Here is a 19,925-nt window from a genome sequence, read left to right on the forward strand (position 1 = left end):
TTCAATGGGCTTATCAATGAACGTATGTAGAATGGTGAAAAATGTAATTTGATTTGTCCCAAGGCGTCTCCAAAAACAATCCATTTTGAGTCACGGGAAGTGTCATATGTAAGATTTACAAAATGCATACTTTAGGCACACAGTGCCATCTTGCGATACTGGGCATCAATGCAACTACGTTGCAGAAGTAGACATTATCTGTAGTGCTTTATCAATGTTGCGAAGATAAATTTGTCTCACAATAAACGTTTATCATATGTTATTCTTTAAACCCCAGATCTGTACTACATCGACTGTGTTGAGGAAGATCCCCAGATCCCAGTCTACACCGTTTCTCCGTCCGTTCCTCCTGCCGAACTGTCCCCGGCCAGCTGCCGTGAGGCCTGTGCCGCCGACTCCTACCCCCTCGCCGTCCTCAAGGACGCTTGCTTCTGTTCCTCCGACATGTACCAGGAGGGCGAGACCACATCCTACGACGTCAACACGTGCGGTACCGCTTGCATTGGCGATGATAAACCGGAAGATGGCGCTTGCGGAACGCAGACCGCCGCCGCCTTGTTCTACACCACGGCGCTACTGAAAGTTCACGATCTCCCCGAGGAACTGTCCGGACTGTCCGGAGAAGTCAAATTCTCCTCCACCGAGATAGAAACAGACGAGACGATCATGCTGAATATCTCTAACGCAGCCGGGGCCGATCTCACTTACTATGTAGACTTCCGAGACGGGACCGAGCCCAAGCTAACGACATCGCCTCATGTCTATCATAGTTTCTCCACAGCAGGGACGTACAATGTGTCCATCATGGCTTGGAACGATATAACGTACCCGAATGTCTACCACTTCTTGCCGACAGAAGTAGAAGATTTCGTCCTCCCCATTCGTTCCTTGGACGTCTACACTCAAGGAAAGTTTACCGAACTTGGGAACCCCACCACTTTTGAACGAGACATGGCCACGGACGCTTCCGTGCGCTGCGTTTGGGACTTTGGCGACCAAACGTCAGAAGAAATCTCAGAAGATAGCGACTACCAGACAGAGTTCACGCACACGTACTCTCAAGTCGGTGTTTATGCCGTCACGCTGACCTGTAGTTCCAAGAGAAACACCATGGTGGCGGACACTACGGCTTTAGTTGGTCAGTCTCTTCAAATAGAAGCCGTGAACAACCTAGTCGTCCCGTATGGAGACACTGTGAGTCTGACGTGGCGTATAGTGCAAGGAGAATGGAGGAGCGTCAACACAGTTAGACTGGATAACGTCAGCATAACGGCTATAACAGTTGACGAAGGTGGCCAATCAGCTTCCGCAGAGATAACCCAGTCAGACTACACCTGTCCCGGTACTCACGTGGCGGTTCTTGAAGTGACCAATCCCGTAAGCAGCCTTGTTCACGTAGTCTTCATCAACGTTGAAGACAGGATCACAGGTTTCCAAGCCACCGCCGACAAGTACTACGCCACGCCCTTAGAAACCGTGACGTTCACCACTGCTGTAGCTACAGGCTCTAATCTGTTCTACCTTTGGGATTTCTACGATACAAAAACGTTTGCAAGAAAAGTTCGTGGTCCGACCCCTAGCGGAGGTCACGCGGAAGTGATGACCTTCAACTTTTCCTCACCAGTTGTGTACGACGTAAAAGTCGAGGTGGCCAACTTCGTGAGCTCGGAGAAAGATACCTTGACCATCAAGATCGAAGATATCGTAGAAGGATTGTTTCTGGTAGCTAACAACGTTTCAAATCCGAACGATACAGTTTCGTTCATCGTTTCTCAAGAACCAGGCTTCACCAAACCTACCGACCCCGTCTTCATCTTCGACTTCGACAACCAAGACAGCTCCGAAGAATCCTTCGAGCTGTCCGTCGACGATCCTTACCGTAAAGACTACGTCTTCGGCGTCTACGGTTTCTACGACGTCACCGTTAGGGTCAAGAATCACGTGAGTGAGACGGAGATGACAACCATCATCATGATCGGCGACTACCTCTTTGACCTGGAGATCCTGACGCCGAAGTACCTCTACACCAGTGTTAGTGAGAACTTCACACTAGAGGCTACAGTGCGTTACGGAGCGGGGGTAGTGTTCTTAGTAGACTACGGTGACGGTACAACAGACGACAACAGCTACGATCCGGTAAGCGGTGGCGACATCTACCAATTCTACCACGTCTATCAACATGAGGGAAAATACAAGGTCAAAGTCACCGCTCAAAACCATCTAAACTCACTAGAAGCTGAACTTGACCAAAAAGTCCACGTAATGAACGCTGCCAGAGAGATGACACTCACAAGTTCAAAACCGGACCCTCTTCCCCCAGGAACCGTGACCTTCGCTATTTCCTTACCAGAAGGGATAGGTTCCCCGAGTAACATGACATGTGACTTCGACTTCGGAGATGGGGAAGCCGAAACCGTGTATCCAGCGGTGGTCACCTCTAAACGTAACCTGACTATACAGCACATCTACAAGGGCCTGGGGAAGACCGACGCTTCGGCATTGTGTTGGAACGACGTAAGCGACCAACTCATCACTGCGGGCGTCCACATGCAAGAGCCAGTTGGGGACATCGGCATTACTATACTCACCCCCATTCAGCAAGAGTTCGGGGAAGAATCGGACGTTGAGGTTGATCTCTCCACTGGCACCGAAGTCACCATGGAGCTTGACATGGGCGACGGCCATGTCGAAACATTCTACATAGAAGGACCGGCGGCAAAAATCCCTACGACGGCATTCACATACACATACCCCCGTAAGGGGCTTTTCAACGTTACGGTAACAGTGTACAATCTGATTTCCTGGCGGCAGTTCATGTACGAAGAACCAATAGTAGTTCAGCATCCTGTACGGGACGTACGGGTCTTCAGTAACGCACCGGTGTACTATCCACCCGGTAACGTTACCTTCACCGTCATGTACGAAGGAGATAGCTTTCCGCCGACTGATATTCTCGTGGACTGGACCTGGGGTGACGGTACTACCAAGACTTCGGGCCCGGTATCCATCGATTACACGTTTCGGTACGACGAAATATACCAGTACGGTCCGAGCAACTTTGGCGAAATCGTCACCCACGCTCAGGTACGAAATTTCATCAGCGCGCAAAACTTCACAGTTGTGTCCTGGATGTCGGAAGCTATATCAGGTCTGGCTATCTCGTTGGTCTCCGTGGTCGGTGGCAGAAAGACTCAAGAAGGCTTCGGGCCGAACCAGGACTACTTCCCGATCCAGTATCCCATACGCTTCACGGCGTCGGTCGAAACAGGGAAGGTGGTCTCGTATCTTTGGAATTTCGGAGACCGTTCGGAGACTGTAGAGACCTTCGGCCCAGTGGTGGAACACAGTTACGCTTCCGACGGAGTGTATTACGTCACAGTTCGGGCGAAGAACCCGAATGAAAACGTGACGGAGTTTCTAAATAAGGCGATCATCGTGCAGGAGCCGATGAGGTTCACCTCGCTTGGAACTCTGGGATCGCGGGTCCGTCCCGGGAAGCTCAACGACACCATCACGTTCATGCTGAGGACTGAGCATCTCGGGACGCATGCGTGTTACGTCTGGGACAACGGCGATGGAACAGTAGACGTGTACGGAGACCCCCAAGCGGGATGCGCCGATATCCCAGCGTACCGCGGCTACCCCTTCCACGAGATCAACCCTTCAAAGGACAAGTTCATCAACCACACACACACCTACCTGGAGCTCGGACTCTTCAAAATTAAAATCAACGGTTCGAACGCGGTGTCGTCAATCGTTTTGGAAGACCGCATCCACATACTCAACGTTGAGTGTGACTACCCTATTGTAGAAATGCAAGGAGAGGGAAAAACATTCGAAACAAGGAGAGTCCACACACGGTCCTCAAAGGTACCCCTCATGGCGATCGTCAGTCTGAACTGCGATGCAGGAAATGCTGCCCAGTTCAACTGGCAAGCTCTGAAACTAAACGAAGATAATGGACAGTGGGAGGTCTACAACATGAAGTTTAAGAGGAAAGCTGACGTCTTATTCAAAGCACGTACATTCGAGTACGGATTTTACAAACTTACGCTGGAGGTGGAGATTGATCCAGAGGTGGTGGGGACAGAAGGAATAGCCAATGAGGATTTCCGTTACTTCGAGATTATACAATCTGACCTGAAGGCAGGCATCAAAGGAGGCATCAGCAAAGCCGTGGACAACGACACCCTACTACACCTTGACGCAAGCACGCTGACCTATGACCCTGACGTAGAGAAATGGGACAAGGAAGGCATGGAATACTATTGGTTTGTGTTACCTCTAAAGAAAATTACAGCTCTACAATAGTCTTGATTTGCAGTAACCTATTTATGAATTTGGCTCATAAAATTCCAGATAAGGAATTTCAGCACTTTATTCCGAACCGTATATTACCATTTTGTACTGTATATGTGAAATGTTCCAAACTATGTATTGCTTGTGTGTGTGTGTTTGGTGGGGGGGGGGGTGGTTGTGTTGTGTGTGTGTGTGTGTGCGTGCGTGCGTACGTGCGTGTGTGTGTGTGTGTGCGTGCGTGCGTGCGCGCGTGCGTGCGTGTGTGTGTGTGTGTGTGTGTGTGTGTGTGCGCGTGTGTGTGTGTAGTAGCTTATGAAGCGGTGACCATTCCGTCCATAACGTTTGATGTGTTTCGTTCAACTTAGGTATTGCCGTCTGCCATTTGAGATCTTGCCGGAGGACCCAGACAGCTACACCGAAGGGGGCTGCTACAACACCGGCTACGCTCCGTTCAACTGCAGCGAGGACTACTACAAACTAAACACGTCCGACTTTTCCCCGGGGGAAACATACGTGACCAGGATAGTCGCCAAGAAAGGCAACCGGACGGCGATGTTTGAGCAGACGTTAGAAGTCCTGCCACCTGTCGTTCCACAAATGGAAGTCAGGTGAGATCAAACTTCACCCTCACTTACATTATCATCGTGATCATCATGTTCCCTGCATGTTCACTTATGAGTAGCTAACAGTTGATTACTAATAAAATTCAAATAACTTATCACTGCCCTTTGAAAACCAAACGATGCATTTGAAGTATATACGGTATTGGCGGTCACTTGGCGTAATTTAGGGCGGGCGGTGGCAGCTTTTACACCAGGGAACACCAACCTTCTTTCAACCGCGACGGGGGGCGTTACCGACTGCCGACGAAGTTTGACCCAGCGCTGACGAAACATGAGCGGAAAAGTCACATGTCTACCGCACATGGGATAGACGGCCGATGTAGACCAAGAGATTTTATCAAAAAGTTCCAGTGAGTCAATTTTGTAGTTGGAGAACGATTTCTCATACCTATACCTCCAATGTTTTCGTGCTAAGGTGTGTGAGCAACTGCTGGAAGAAGGTGAACCCCAGAGGAGTCCTGAAGCTGCAGGCGGTGTGCACCAGCTGCCGCCGCGGGAACCGGCTCACCTACACCTGGAAACTCTTCAGAGTCAACCACACCATTCCGGAGAAGGCACCGCTATTAGAGGAAGTCCCCAACTTAGGCAACCTGTCCCAAACAGGTATTGCTAATAGGGTGTTTGCACTCACGTGACTATGACGTAACGTTTTCAGCCATGTTATATGGCTAAGCCTGGAGGGGGGGAGGGTGCCAGTTAAACACATCATTTATTACAACCTGTCTCAAACAGATATTACTAAAGGAGTGTTTAAACTCATATACATGTATGACGTAGTTGTTGTCCGCCATATTGGATGATTAAACCTTAAGTCTTCCACATTGGATTCATTTATGTTGTTACAGTTGCGTAGATATGATATTGATGCAAGGTATACCTCTTTCAGATCCAGCTAAGCAGCATTACAACTGTTAGTGCCCAAACACCATCATAGCATATTTCGTTCTAGATAGGTTCAGAGCTTTCTAAGAGTACTTAGGTTTGTATCTAAGAGTGTTAAGGTTTGTATCCTTCAGTCAGTGTATCTGCATTTTCTGTCACTGAATGATTTATTTTCATGCATCTCAAACGTCTAGGTGCTAGTACGTCGTCGCTGGCCATCCGACCAGACACCCTAGAACAGGGCGCCACCTACCGAGTGAGAGTCAAAGCGTACGCCAACAACCCGGAAACGCCCGGGTTCTCGGAGGGTGAATACGTCGTCAATTATATCCCGTATGGCGGGAGATGTCACATCAGTCCAAAAGTAGGTAAGTCTGTTTCCAATAAATAAAAGGAGGCGTAAGTCCAATGTGCGTAGTCCAGTGGTTAGCGACCCTACCTCTGGACTAAGAGGTTGGGGGTTCGAATGGCGCTCTCCCAACGTGCACGCTACTGCAAAGAGTCGCAGCCCTATATGGAAGGGACGTTAAATTGTGGTCCACTGTTCTTTGTGCTTGTTGAAAAGAGATGGGCGTTTCGCTGGTACAGTGAACCTGAAAATATAACGCCTATTTTCCCTGTCATGACCAGTGGAAGATTAGCTCTTCTGTGAGCTAAAACTGAATCGAGATTACTTTCCGCTCCTTTGTCAGTCTAGCAGTAGTCGCCAGCAAATTGAGGAGATTCTTGAGGCAGTCGTGGTTGCGTCGTATAAGGGTCGGCTTTCTTTTGATGGAAAAGGTTGTCTTAACTAGATTCTTATCATAAGGTCATTTTAGTCATAGCTAAGTGTGTGTGTGTTTAAGGCAAAATCAGGCCTGTTCACAAATGCCTTTGTTGCACAAAACACGTTAAAACGTGTTATATCTTTCCCCTGCAGGCCATGCGTACGATACCATGTTTATCGTGGAGTGCACTGGTTGGAAGGATGAGGGGGACTTACCACAAAGAGTGCCACCTGGCGCCGAACCACCGAAGGTCAGCATACAAGATTCTGCTCGAAGCTACCACTTAATCAACATTATACACTAAAACTAAACAACTTGTCTTCTTTCTTTACTTCGTTTTTCCTATTTTCTTTTCTTTTTTTTTTCTTTTTGTAGAAACATTCTATTCAATTTCCATGTCATTTATTGAGTTTTGGGTTAATCCAAAAGATGCACACTATACCATTTTATTAGTTTTAGTCCTTAAAGAAATGTTATAAATGTTACGGTAATGTTAACTAAAGAAATAAAAACACTTTTCGACCACAGGTCACTCTCAAGTACAAGTTCAACTCCATCATCATGGGCGACACGAACCTGATCTACTTCGGGAACATCCCGTTCACCATGCCGGTACAGATCGCCATGGGGGACTGCGAGCGGGACTTCGCCGCCGACATCCTGGTCCAAGTCTTCGACCCTTACGAGGCGTACGCTGACTACAGACTGACTGTAAAGGTACGTGTGTTTTACAGCTTCTTAGGCTACAGAAAAACTAGCCTCTATCAAGCTTCGGGAAGCGACTGAAAAGAGTAGAAATAGACAGATGATATGGTAGGGAAGTCGGTCCGCGCTAATTCAGGAGTGGCAAACTTTCGTTGCAAACTTTTTCTTAGTAGAGCCTGTCGCTGGTCGCTACCCCAAAAGAACTAGTTGAAACGGTTTTGATCCCAAAATTTACCTGCCATTTGGGTAATGATCACACATAAAAGGTAGGTGTGCTAATATTTGACTAAATGCTGCCTACCGAAGGTGAAACCTCCCAAACTGCCGTGCGGAGTGAACAGTTACGAGGAGCTGTTCCTCAGGGTGACGGACGGACCGAACAGCGAGCTGGCGAGGATGATGGCGGAGACCAAGAGCAAAGAGACCGCCTCTCTCATGGAGTCGCTCACCTCTGTCATGAACTCAAAGGTAACTACATGTAGATGGTATCTTACATGCAGACGGATCGCTTTGAGGACTTGACGTTACTCACAATAGTGTCGTAAAAGTCATATTCTCTTGGACGTCGTAGTTACGTCGCGTTTACATGAGTTGTAGGCCATCGTAAGATTTCGATGCCTTAGAACTCTTAAGCATGCTTAAGAACCAACCGCCGAAGGAGCTATGACAGGAATTTCCACAACAAGACAGCTGTATTTTGCAGTACACAGAATGCAGAAAAATGCTTTAGGGTGGGAGTTGCAATTATATGATTTTCTTGTGTTTTAGTGTCCTATAGAACCTCAACTAGACCCAGAGTGTGGCATTCCGACGGTGCCACCAGACGAGAACATCAGGAAAGAACACAGAAAAAGGGTAAGACTTTTGACAGCAAACATTTTGAAAGTCCATGGAACGATGCCTGTATGCAAAATAAATCTAAACCCTTCTCATAACTCAAGAAACGTTTTGCATGTTGTAATTGCACAAAATGAAACCGTTACGATACTTGTTTTAGTCCTACGTGATCTATAATACCCCATCTATCTGCGTCCCTAGATCCGAAAGATCATGGCGTCCAACGTCGGTACGATAGGAGGCGTGGCAGAAGCGCCGGAGGACATCCTCCAGGCCGCCAGCGCCACGCGGACCATCTCCGGAGCACCGGACGAACTGGAACGTGGAACACAGGTACGGGCAGAAACTGGAAAAAACATCAATATCATTTTTACACATTCAGTATTCACCGATGTCATCAGCTATGCTTTGCTGTGCTGCAGCTTTTTCAACACTAAACAGTCTACTAGAAACATTGAACTTTTGCATTCACAATAAAATTCCTCCAACAGAAAAAAAAGAGCCAAAAGGAAAGTACGATATTGAATTCACCGTGTTGATCTTTTAATGATAGGAGGGATCAATAGACTCTCTGTCCGGAATGACGGGGCAGTTTGACGGCATGGGCGAAGAGGTCGACGAAGAAATGGTTAACCAAGTAGCAGGCGGTAAGTTTCAAAAAGCTGTATTTTCAGGCTTGTTTGAACATAATCTTTAAATTCCTCTTGGATCATGAAACTTCTTACCCACACAACGAAATCTTACATTTTCTAGAATTTACGTCCTGGAAGTATTGTGTTGTCCGGTGCAGGTTTAAGAGGAGTTTCTATCTTGTCCTGATCAGCGATGATTGGAAGTGAGCGGGAGGGGATTGGGTATCAGTTGATTGACAGGGTTCTGGCCCCGCATGCCTTGGACGGTATGTGGTCGCCAGGGATGCGTTTTGTGTAATCACGGTATGAAACATTATACCGGGGTAAGTTACGCCGCACAATTATATGAGTGATAACCTACTATATGATGTAACTCCCAGTATCATACAGTATGCACTGTGTTTTTAGTTTGCTTGGATGATTGACTGTTTGGCTAATTTGATTATCCAGACCTCGTAGGCTCATTGGGCAGCGTGATGAAGGCATCAGAGACATCCGACGTGAAAGAGATGTTTGACAACCTCAGCAAGCCGCCCCCGCCTGACGTGCCCCCGCCGGACCAGAGTGTCGAGGAGTACCTCTTCTACGAGGAGATGAAGAGAAGGAAGACATATTTGAGACAACTGGCCGAAAGACCATCAGTAAGATTCCTCACGTATCATACATATATGATATCTACAAATGCATCTGTTTATGTGGCAGACAGACTAAAGTAAATGTTTATCATGGTATAGGACCGCAGAACTGGTCTGCCAGGGAAGTTCCTTATTTAACAGGGGCAACAAAATAAAATATACTAATGATGCTTCTTTTTTTATGGGTTCACCACACCACGAAGTGGTGGTGAACCCATATTGCTTTTTCTGATGTTTCTTCTTCTCCTTCTCCTTCTCCTGCCATTTTTTAAATGGATTCAGCTTCTTCACTTTAGGGCCTAAGGTCCTGAAATTTGGTATGGAGGTACAGTGGGCAAATACCCCTAGGCGTTTTTTTAATTTTTGTGATACAGGCTTTTAGAATGGTTTTATTTGAGTTTTTTGGCTGTGTTATAGCAAATGTATTACTGTGTTAGTGTGCCATGTTTACCACTCTGGGCATGAGTCATCACAATGGAATGCAGGGCATCAACCAATAGGCATGCAGCTTTCCTCTATACTTCTTTCTGATTGGCTGTTGGGATTTAACTTGATTAACACCTGCACAGAGCATTTCCACCTGCACAGAGCATTTCTTGCTGATTGGCTGTTGGGATTTAACTTGATTAACACCTGCACAGAGCATTTCCATACTGACAGTATGTCTTTATTCAAGTGTTTTGGTAGGTATTTCAAGCTTTTCTGCTCCAGCATTGAAAATCAACAGTTTGCATTATGCAATTAAAAATCCTAACCAATAAAGTAGGGAATAGCTATCCAACTGTTGTTTTAGTTGTATGTTACTTCATATTATAGTTATATCAATGTAAATCATTGTTTTCCCTTGTGTTTCTCATTCTTTCCCTGCCATGTCGTAAAATGTGGTGAACCCATCGCTGTATTTGCTCCAAAGCAAATATTGGCCTTTCTAGTTGCGTAATATTTTTAAAAGCTTTTATTTTTGTAAAACATTGCCGCCTTTCCTTTCCACAGGCCAAGAAAGTTGCCAACACAGGTATGGGCGCTGCTAGCACAGCCGCAAAGTCCGTGTCAGGGAAGAAACTGATCGGTGAAGCCCCGACGGTCATCGAATCAGATCAACTTAATATAGCTGTCGTCAGCGATAATATTGAAGATTCCGGAAACAAGTCACTTGATATTGGAGGTGGCAGCTTCGCCCTACCTAGTGCAGCAGATATGTTTGGCAACGATACAGAAATGGACAGTATGAACACAGTAGTAAGTACAGAATCTTCTACTCTAATTGTGTCTTCGGCATCTCATTCCGTACTGTCAGAATATTTCTTTCAAATGTGTAGCCAAGACCAATCATAAGAAGCACACGTATTCAAATGGTAATACTTGCTTCGTATTGCTTTGCTCTAATGCTGAAAAACTGTATTATTTATGTAACGCGGTCATGGCGAATTACCCACCCCTAAATAAGCTAGCCGTAGCGAAGCCGCATTACACTTTTTCGTCTAGTAGCTGCAGGGAAAAAGTACCATGACAAAAGCACCATGTGTCAGTGAGCATCTGAACGATTGACACACTAAAGAACATAATGATGGGCATCGACAAGGCATAGGATAGGCATTTTAGCGAGGAGCTCTTTTGAATCTATAAATGTCGGTCTTTTTCACTTAAGGTGATGTCCAACCCCACCAACCCTTTCACGTTTGACGACTCAGCCAAGGCAGTGACGTCACCAGTCGTCACTATGAACTTCATGTCGTCCAATGGCAGCAACGTGGGGGTCAAGGGCATCTCAACTAACATCAGGTCAGAGGTCATCATCGTCAGTCTCATAGCTTAAGCCTTATTATAGGGACAGTCTGTCCACAAAGGGATATCAAGCGGCATATTAATATGCGGAATATAATTGAATACCGCTGTAAAGGACCACAGATTTCTATTCTATTTGCAGTGCACGAAAAGTTGGATTTGCCTATGGTAGTAAATGCCAGTACAATCTGGTAATGTTTACTTCCATTACCATAATTGCTTACTTTAATGGTAGCAATTAAAAGTCAATTCCGCTAATTTAATTTAAGACCAATTTTTATAGTGAGTTATCGGACTTGACTTTTATATTTACTACACAGCAGTATTTATTAAACCGGCTTTACTGGCAATTTAAATCATTGGGGAATTTAATTCTTTGTGTAGTGATTTCTATGTACGCGGGTCCCATACATCTTAAAGAGCGAGATGACATGGGAGCCCCGGTATACAAATAGCGTAGCACCAATGCTAACTTTCGGCTACTTTTAACTCGTAGAAATGTGTTATTGTCAATATAGAAAATATGTTCTGTTGTCAGAGATATATAACCAGACGTTCAGATAGAAGTGAAAAGAAGAAGAGCCTCTTTCAAAGCTAGCTGTACACAACATATTTAAACCTTTTTTTAGAGCCAGATCATTTTTCCTTTAGAAAAGGTTCATGACGTCAAAGGTGTCGAACAGTGACGTATGATTTATAGGCAGAGGGTACATTTATTTGGAGATTTTTCTTCCTATTTATTTTGCATTCACTTTCATGGTCCTGGAATCGATCACTTTCACTTTTGAATGAAAAAAAATGTACGAACTTAATGTAAATTTTGACTTTTATGATCTTGGAATCGATCATTTTTACTTTTGAATGAAAAAAGTAGATATATGTAGCAGTTAGCTTTTCTGGGAGAGTCGCTACATCTAAAATGAATCGGCCATGACTTACGCGGAATAGTTGTACGATGGCGAGATGGAATTGAATGGACGTATCTAAAATGAAGTATTATGTAGTGACATGTGAACGCAAGTAACACGTTTGCGCTATGAAATTATCGTACGTTTTATCAGGTACACAACCTCATTTGTCATCCTACCTATGTCTATGTACAAAATAAATATACATTGCAAAACGCTGAATCAAGTAAGCTGTATGGAGCAGAAAGTCCTTTCCAGTCATAAATAGAGACGTGGGGGTCTAAACCTAATCACATTTGGGACCGTATCCTTGCCACTTAATTTAAAAGTGGAAAACGCCACGTCTAAGAACGAATCATTTGTCGTTCCCAGACAAGAAGACGAAAGACAAGTATGGAGGTTCGTCAGAGTACACATGCGAAATGCATTGCATTGTTGGTAATATTTCAAAGTTGAAAGTCTCCGAGACGTAAATAAATACGTCTGGACATGTATGTAATTACCTGACCGTGTGCTTTGTTAACGTTTTTGGGGCCTTCATTTTAGACACTGGGCATATGCGTGGTCTTATTTGTGAACTCCATTATCTATTTTGATTATGGCGAAAGAAAAGTAACCTTCTGTAACTAAAAAAAATGTATCGAACCTTTCATCCTAGCATCACCATTGAGAACCGGATGTCAGGAGGATCCGGGGAACCGAAGAACATCACGTGGTGGAAATCCAACTCTAACGACACCTACGTCATGAAGGCCAAGGTCCCCAACGAAGGGAACGCTCTTATCTTCGGGTACGTCACTTCTCATCTGGTTAGAACTGGCAGTGGAAAGTAACGAGGTGTGCTTGCCTATAAGTTAGCATCTTTTTGGCTATTTCTGTGGTGGACATCTCCAAACCCTTACAAGCTTGGTGGTAGTAGAAATGTAGAAATGTAAATGTGAATTTTTGTTTAAATTTTATTTTATGACCTATGACCTTTAGGTACTACTTGCATGTTGTGTGTGTTTATGTAGTTTGTAGCTAAGCCTTACCATGTTGTTATGATAGTAGTGTTGTAGTTAACGACTCCAGGAAGAATAGTATGTATGGCAACTGTACAAACTAATGGAGATCGGTCTAATAAACAAATAAACAAATTTCGAGAGTAAACAGAATGTCCATTGCTTGGCATTTTTATGAATTGTATATAAAGATTTCAGAACGCTCGTAGAACATGACCATGAAGCGCCTTCTCTCATGTTTAAGAGTTGGGAAGTGCAGCAGGGTCAGTAGAGTAATGGATAATGCGTCAGATCAGAAAATTGCAGTCCTGTCTGCAGTCCGAATAAATTGTTTACACACACTGTGTTATGAAGAATGGTGATTATATCTATGTCTAGGCATTCCAGATCAACTACAAAATTGTATCTGCAATAATGAAAGAATTTCCATTAGCAGTGCTTTTCCGCACTAGATGGTGAAAAGGGCGGGGCCTATTTTAGTTTTAGTTTTCCTTTTGCCACACAACTTTGAGCAGGAGGAGGTTAGATCACCTGTAGTCGTATGTACATATGTTTGTCCAACTAACCGACTACCGCATATTCGTATTTTTTCCTAAATGCTGAGTGCTAAGCAAAGACATCAGCATGTACCATTTTTAATGTCGTAGTTACGCCTTGACTGGGAATCGAACTCACAATATACCCACATGGTCATTGTACGTGCTGGTCAATATTCTCAAATGAATGTTTGCTTTACAGACTGGTGCCGAATCAGCCTGACCTGGACTTTGACGTGTACGTCCGGTTCGCCAAGCCGCCGACCCGGGAGGATTATGACTTCGTGGCGCAGGTCCCGGGTCTGACGGAGGAGGAGCTGTTTGATATCGGCGGACACGGTGTACCCGACACCTTCCTCGTCTTCGTACCAAACTACATCGTGGCGGAACCTGGCTTCTACTACTTCGCCATCGACGCTTTAAGTATGTTGAACCGTTCATGATCGTTATAGTTTTTTTGTGGTGTTAAGTAGAAAACAATATATCTATTATTTACTAAAGTGTGCTGCTTTCGTAAACAAACTTTGTACAAAGAGAACTCTATTGATTTTTACTTGCAACGTGCAAAATCATTATAGCAGCCAGTAGTTCTGAAAATGACTCTTCTGAAATACCTATCTTCATATCGTGGCGTATATGTTTGAGAATAGGGCGTGTAACCACGGTGAACAGTTTTAAGTTAATAGAATAATTCTAATTTATTTAAACGTGTAAGAAAAATTAGTTACAACTTATTTGGAGAGAAGTGCATTTCTAATTTTCACCCAGTTAAGCTACAATCGTTCCTAAATTGTGTGATGTTGTTATCATCTGTAATTCTGTATGTGTATCTTTATAATCAATCCTAGGCGAGGAAGTTGGAGAGGAGGTGGAGGTGGAGGTGGAGGGTGACCAGGGGGAAGCGGAGTCTGGTGACAAAGGAGGAGGAAGTGACGATAGTGGAAAAGGGAAAGAAAAAAACAACACCATCGAGTTCAAATGGATCGTCTTCTCACCCGGATGTAAATACTGGGACGAGGAGGGGGAGAAATGGTCAAACGAAGGCTGTTCGGTAAGATGCACTGTATACATGTATGTGCAGATGGTTTTCTCGTGGGACGGAAGTATTGTTTTCGGTAGTGGCTTTCAGGGCGAGTTTTTCAGTTGATTGGCAGGGTTTTGACCAGGGATGTCATGGCTTAAAAGATGTGGTGACCAGGACGGGAGGGGACAAAAACCATTGCGTAGTACGAGTGAAGACTGTAAAATTGTCTGTTTTCATCGTCATTATAAGGAAGTACAAACAAGACCAAACGGAATGAAAATACTCTTTTCACCATCTTACGGTGTAGAAGTTTCAAGCAGGCTGTGACAGACGCAACTCCTTTATTTAAGTTCTGTTTTGTTGGTTGTCCTCATCAAAACAGTTGAATTGTTGTCGGAAATATGCATCACTACAACCTATAACATGTAGAATTTTCCCATTTTGCGTTCGTGCGACAATCGTTTTGAGCCTTAAAGTTTGTTGATATAACAACAGGTTTCAGCAATGACCACGTCCAAATTCACGATCTGCGACTGCAACCATCTGACGTCGTTCGGGTCGGAGATGGTGGTCGCCCCGAACACCATCGACTTCTCCAACGTGTTCGCCAAGTTCGCGAACCTGTCCGACAACGCCGCCGTGTTCTCCGTGGTCGTGTCCATCCTGCTGTTATACGTCCTCCTGCTCGTCTACACCAGACGGGCGGACAAGAACGACATCATCAAGGTCAGAGGTCGACACATTTACGTAGTTTTACACGTACAAGCAAACCTCAACTACTCAGGTTTATGTTATTTGTTTGAAACTATTTGTTTAAAACTCTTAGTCCGTGGTATAGAAAGAATTTTTGTTATGCCCTTCTTTTAGAATTGATTATTGTGACTTGTCACTACAAACTAAAACCATTATATATGATGCAAATAGGATTGTAGAAACTGATGTGCAGTAGATAAAGACGAATTATAACTTTTTATTATCTTTATTCTGTAATATTTTCATATCTAGTTACGTGAAAAATCATTATTTCCTTACATGTTGCTGTTTTAGCTGATGTCGACAATTTATAGAATAGATACAGTCTTTATCAAAACGTAAGTACTGATAGAGCATATTTTATGCTAATTACAGTGGGGGACACTTCCTCTGGTAGACAACGCTAAGAACGACCGTTACTTTTACAAACTGGACATCTACACCGGCATGCGGCCTGGCGCGGGAACCAAGTCTCGCGTGAACTTCATCCTCTCGGGAGAAGAGGGTGACTCGGGCGTGCGCATTGTGGACGACGGGAAGAGAACGGTACGAAAATATCTATCATTAGAAGCGCCCTTTGCAGTTAATTCCTTAAGAAGGTTTTTCAACTGGATTTATGAATATACTATTTGAAGAAGACTTGAATTTCAGTATCACACTTCGTTTTAATGATTGAAGTTAATGACTAGATTTGGTGATTATCATTGCTTAGAATTCAACCTTTTAACATTATAAAACTGGTCGATGTTAATATGTTCACATGAAGAAGTCTGTGTATACTGCCGTTTTTCTATTTCGAGTACGAGAAAAAAACACGAGTACAATAAACAGCTTAAAAAACAGTCGTCTAGAGTATAATTTATAAATGGGTCTATATGAGAATAACTTCCCTCCCAGTTGCTCCGCCGTGGAAACATCGACCACGTGTTGTTAGGAGTTCCCAAGTCGCTGGGATATCTGACGTTCCTCCGCGTCTGGCATGACAACTCCGGGAAGGGCAAATACCAGAGCTGGTACTGTAACAAGGTAGTCATCCAGGACATACAGACGGGAGAACGGTAAGTGCATTCCATTTTCTTCAAGTTCACATGAATCGATATTAAAAATCCATTTTAATAAATTTGCATAGAATGTATTGATATAGAAAAAAGTTGTTTCCTATCCCATTTGCCTAATAAACATTAGATATGCTATAAATTCAAAGGTATTCTAAATAATTTTTTTTTTCTCTTTGGCAAGCACGAATAACGAAAAAGACGCTAGAATAATGGATTCTATCTATCTAATATGATATCTATCTGTCTGCCTATCTGTCTATCTATTTAACTATGTCTAAATCTCTCACCAGGTATTACTTCCTGTGTGACCGCTGGCTGGCCGTGGAGGAAGATGACGGCCTGACAGACCGCATCCTGCCGGTGGCCGGCACCGAGAACATCATCGGCTTCAACCACCTGTTCTTCTCCAGCTCCAAGCGGAACCTGTCTGACGGCCACCTGTGGTTCTCCGTGGCGTCCCGCCCGACCCGCAGTAACTTCACCCGCACACAGCGCCTCACCTGCTGCGTGGCGCTGCTCTTCCTCACCATGATCGCAAACGCCATGTTCTACAAGAAGAGCGAGGTCAGTTCCAATAAGCCACTACACAGTTCTACGTGCACAAGGGCAGTATGATGCAGAATTTGCTAAGTTCAAGATCCCTAAACGGTGTATATAGTCTATTTTGACTACATTTTTTTCAATCCAAATTTGCTTTCAAGAGAGAACCTCAATGTGAAATTCTACCATGTAATGTTTGTCGGTTTTTATAGCTAGAACACGTTTTGATGCTAGTTTACTAGTATCAAACACGCTTTAGTTACTGTCAATAGTAAGGACTAACAGCAAGGCTTTAGTCATAAACTTCTAGAAAATATGGTTCCCATTGTCAAACCACTAAATTTTAACTGCAGGATTCTTAATTCTACAATAAGCCCACTCAGCTTGCTTTGTTTTATTTATCCGTTTCACATCTATTTCACAGGTGGAAGACCCAGGAGAATTTTCCCTCGGTCCAATCACCTTGTCGCTCACTAACATCATCATCAGTATAGAGAGCACCCTAGTGGTCCTCCCGGCCAGCATGGCACTCGTCACCTTCTTCAAGAAGGCCAAGTACAAACCAACTGCTGCTGAGAAGGAGGCGGAGGAAAAGAAGAAAGAGGAGGAAAAGAAGAAGAAGGAAGAAGAAGGGAAAGAGAAAGGTACGTATTTTACATCACGGTAATTACTGGTGCTCAATGAAGTTTTACCTTTCTGTTCTGACATTTTAAAATTCAAATGAAAGTATGGCATACTCGTCGCGCAGGCAATACTAGTACTGCACCTGCGCGAAATCCGGATTTTTTTTACTGTTTTCGTTGGATGTTTGGTCGACATTGCATCAGAAGTTTGCCCGTGGCAGACGATATATTTTCCGACACAACATGCAGTTGAAAACTGTGTCATGGGATGCCATTCTTAGATACACGAATACAGCAAAACGGATCGTTCTACCAAAATACAATACCCGAAAGACTGAAAGCCCATCACAATTAGCAGTTCAACCAATTAGAGACTGACAGCCGTTTGAGTAATGAGGCAGTGGCTGCATATTTTAATTTTCTATAAAAAAATTCAAGACTATTGGATTTCCTAACATGAAACGTACATATTTTGACATGTTCAGACTTTGACGACATCGGGAAAGAGCTAGAACCGGAAGAGAAGGAAGCCATGAAGCTGAAGGAGGCGGAGGAGCTGGAGGAGGGAAAAGAACCGACAGCAGAGGAGGTCATGCCGTTATCATTATAGATTCGTACATAAATCAACACTCTGTATAGATATTAGCTTTTATCTTTATTGTGTAATAATCGAAATAATTGACCGTTATATTTTAACTAATTCTCGTTAGGTACAAAGTTTCAATGTTATATGATAAATGTGTCTAAATGACAAGGTAAGTACAAGTACACACAATTGGCAGTATCTATATGAACATATACTGAGCAAAATCAATTTCAATTCGTCCAAAATTGTCTGGACGAACAAGGACCATATATAACAAAATGTCACATCTATGGCAAATCCCTGAGACGTTCTTACTACGTATGTAAAAGGTTTCTCCGACTTACAACCCGGCCTACGGATCAACGTCTTGAGAGAGTTACCTCTCATGTCAGTCCGTCCACGAATGTGCTAAATGCTGATAAATAGAGGAAGATAAAAAAAGTAGCAACGATGTTGTTGTATCTCACACAGGTTGTGACCATACTGAACACACCCAAGCCAAGCCCGGAGCAGACCTTACCGTGGTGGATTTTCTATGTCGGCTGGGTGTTAGCCTTCTTCTCCATCCTGGGACCCGCGTTCTTCGTCATCTTGTACAGCCTACAGTGGGGCAAAGCAAAGGCCGAGGGCTGGCTGTCCTGCATGATGCTGTCCATATTCCAATCAACGCTCGTCGTACAACCAATCAAGGTACGACGTTCGTTAATCCAATCAAATCTATCCAATCTAAACCAATAAACAACCGTTGAACGTCTTATTAATTGTCCACAAACAACTTATTGTATCACTGCAATCTCTGTCCATAGGTATTTTTAACGAACAGCTGAGTCTGGAAGAACATTTGCATCTTAAACCTTAAGTATAAACTTTAGTCTAATGCAGAAGAAAAAAAAACAATAGTTGGTTTTCAAACTACGTGCTCTTCCTTTCTTAGATTGTCGCCATTGCCATGCTGGTAGCCATCATCTTTAAGAAGCCCACAGAAGAAGAAGACGACTCTCTTCCCGAGGAGTATAAACTTGGGAAAGACGAGGAATGGATAGATACTGAGGAAAATGGCGGTAAGTAAATCTCTTCATGTATCATTTGTATAGTGTTTGGCTTAAGAAGACATATCCAACACATAAATGTGTTACCCATATACGTTATCAGACCTTACCAGACACTGAAGTTTCATATCTCAACCGTTAAGTACTTTTGGTCCAACATTGCAGACGTAAAATTTTACTTAACCCCATCTTCGGTTTGTTAGAGGGCATTTTAAATGCCTTCCAAAATAATAATCATTTACATGGCAGCAATTCCTGGAATGGGAGTCTTGATGTTCAACTCTTCAATTACTTTCGCGAATGGAGGTACTGTTTTGGGTGGCTGAGTCCTGGGTGTGGTTTTCTGTCCAATGTTCTTTGTAAAGTGGATGGAGGTGATTTTGACAGTATACTGGGGAATTCAGGGCGTGATATAATGCTCTGACGTTATTGACTACGAAGGACTACGAAGAGGGGCACCATAGGGTACCCTCCACTGTTTCAATACATAAAATCCAAAACATTTCTTAGACCTTTGTCACTAAAACGCTGATTCTAACAATTGTTGGGAAGCATGTTCATATCCCCAACGTTATGCTCAACATATGTTAGGAAAGATCGACGTTTTTCTCATGAATATAATGCTGGTGTTTTCAAGACTACCATATATTCTAAAAAGGTCTGAAATCCCCAGACCAGCACA

General features: G+C 43.9%; 1 protein-coding gene across 1 annotated transcript in view; it reads left to right on the top strand.

Moving 5' to 3' along the window:
• Positions 1 to 19,925, top strand: part of LOC109483410 (polycystin-1-like) — a 30,856-nt gene that overhangs the window by 1,076 nt on the left and 9,855 nt on the right. The window contains exons 3-26 of the mRNA XM_019786421.1: positions 278 to 4,271; positions 4,665 to 4,907; positions 5,338 to 5,525; positions 5,999 to 6,172; positions 6,724 to 6,821; positions 7,100 to 7,288; positions 7,583 to 7,744; positions 8,045 to 8,131; positions 8,315 to 8,446; positions 8,667 to 8,760; positions 9,196 to 9,386; positions 10,374 to 10,619; positions 11,029 to 11,162; positions 12,732 to 12,863; positions 13,813 to 14,033; positions 14,459 to 14,661; positions 15,130 to 15,360; positions 15,763 to 15,933; positions 16,285 to 16,445; positions 16,736 to 17,009; positions 17,410 to 17,629; positions 18,094 to 18,197; positions 18,666 to 18,884; positions 19,129 to 19,255. Of these exons, the coding sequence (XP_019641980.1) occupies positions 278 to 4,271; positions 4,665 to 4,907; positions 5,338 to 5,525; positions 5,999 to 6,172; positions 6,724 to 6,821; positions 7,100 to 7,288; positions 7,583 to 7,744; positions 8,045 to 8,131; positions 8,315 to 8,446; positions 8,667 to 8,760; positions 9,196 to 9,386; positions 10,374 to 10,619; positions 11,029 to 11,162; positions 12,732 to 12,863; positions 13,813 to 14,033; positions 14,459 to 14,661; positions 15,130 to 15,360; positions 15,763 to 15,933; positions 16,285 to 16,445; positions 16,736 to 17,009; positions 17,410 to 17,629; positions 18,094 to 18,197; positions 18,666 to 18,884; positions 19,129 to 19,255 (7,995 nt within the window). The remainder of the gene's footprint in view (positions 1 to 277; positions 4,272 to 4,664; positions 4,908 to 5,337; positions 5,526 to 5,998; positions 6,173 to 6,723; positions 6,822 to 7,099; positions 7,289 to 7,582; positions 7,745 to 8,044; positions 8,132 to 8,314; positions 8,447 to 8,666; positions 8,761 to 9,195; positions 9,387 to 10,373; positions 10,620 to 11,028; positions 11,163 to 12,731; positions 12,864 to 13,812; positions 14,034 to 14,458; positions 14,662 to 15,129; positions 15,361 to 15,762; positions 15,934 to 16,284; positions 16,446 to 16,735; positions 17,010 to 17,409; positions 17,630 to 18,093; positions 18,198 to 18,665; positions 18,885 to 19,128; positions 19,256 to 19,925) is intronic.

This window comes from Branchiostoma belcheri, unplaced genomic scaffold (assembly GCF_001625305.1).
Source record: "Branchiostoma belcheri isolate BF01 breed outbred unplaced genomic scaffold, Haploidv18h27 scaffold64, whole genome shotgun sequence".
Taxonomy (NCBI): domain Eukaryota; kingdom Metazoa; phylum Chordata; class Leptocardii; order Amphioxiformes; family Branchiostomatidae; genus Branchiostoma; species Branchiostoma belcheri.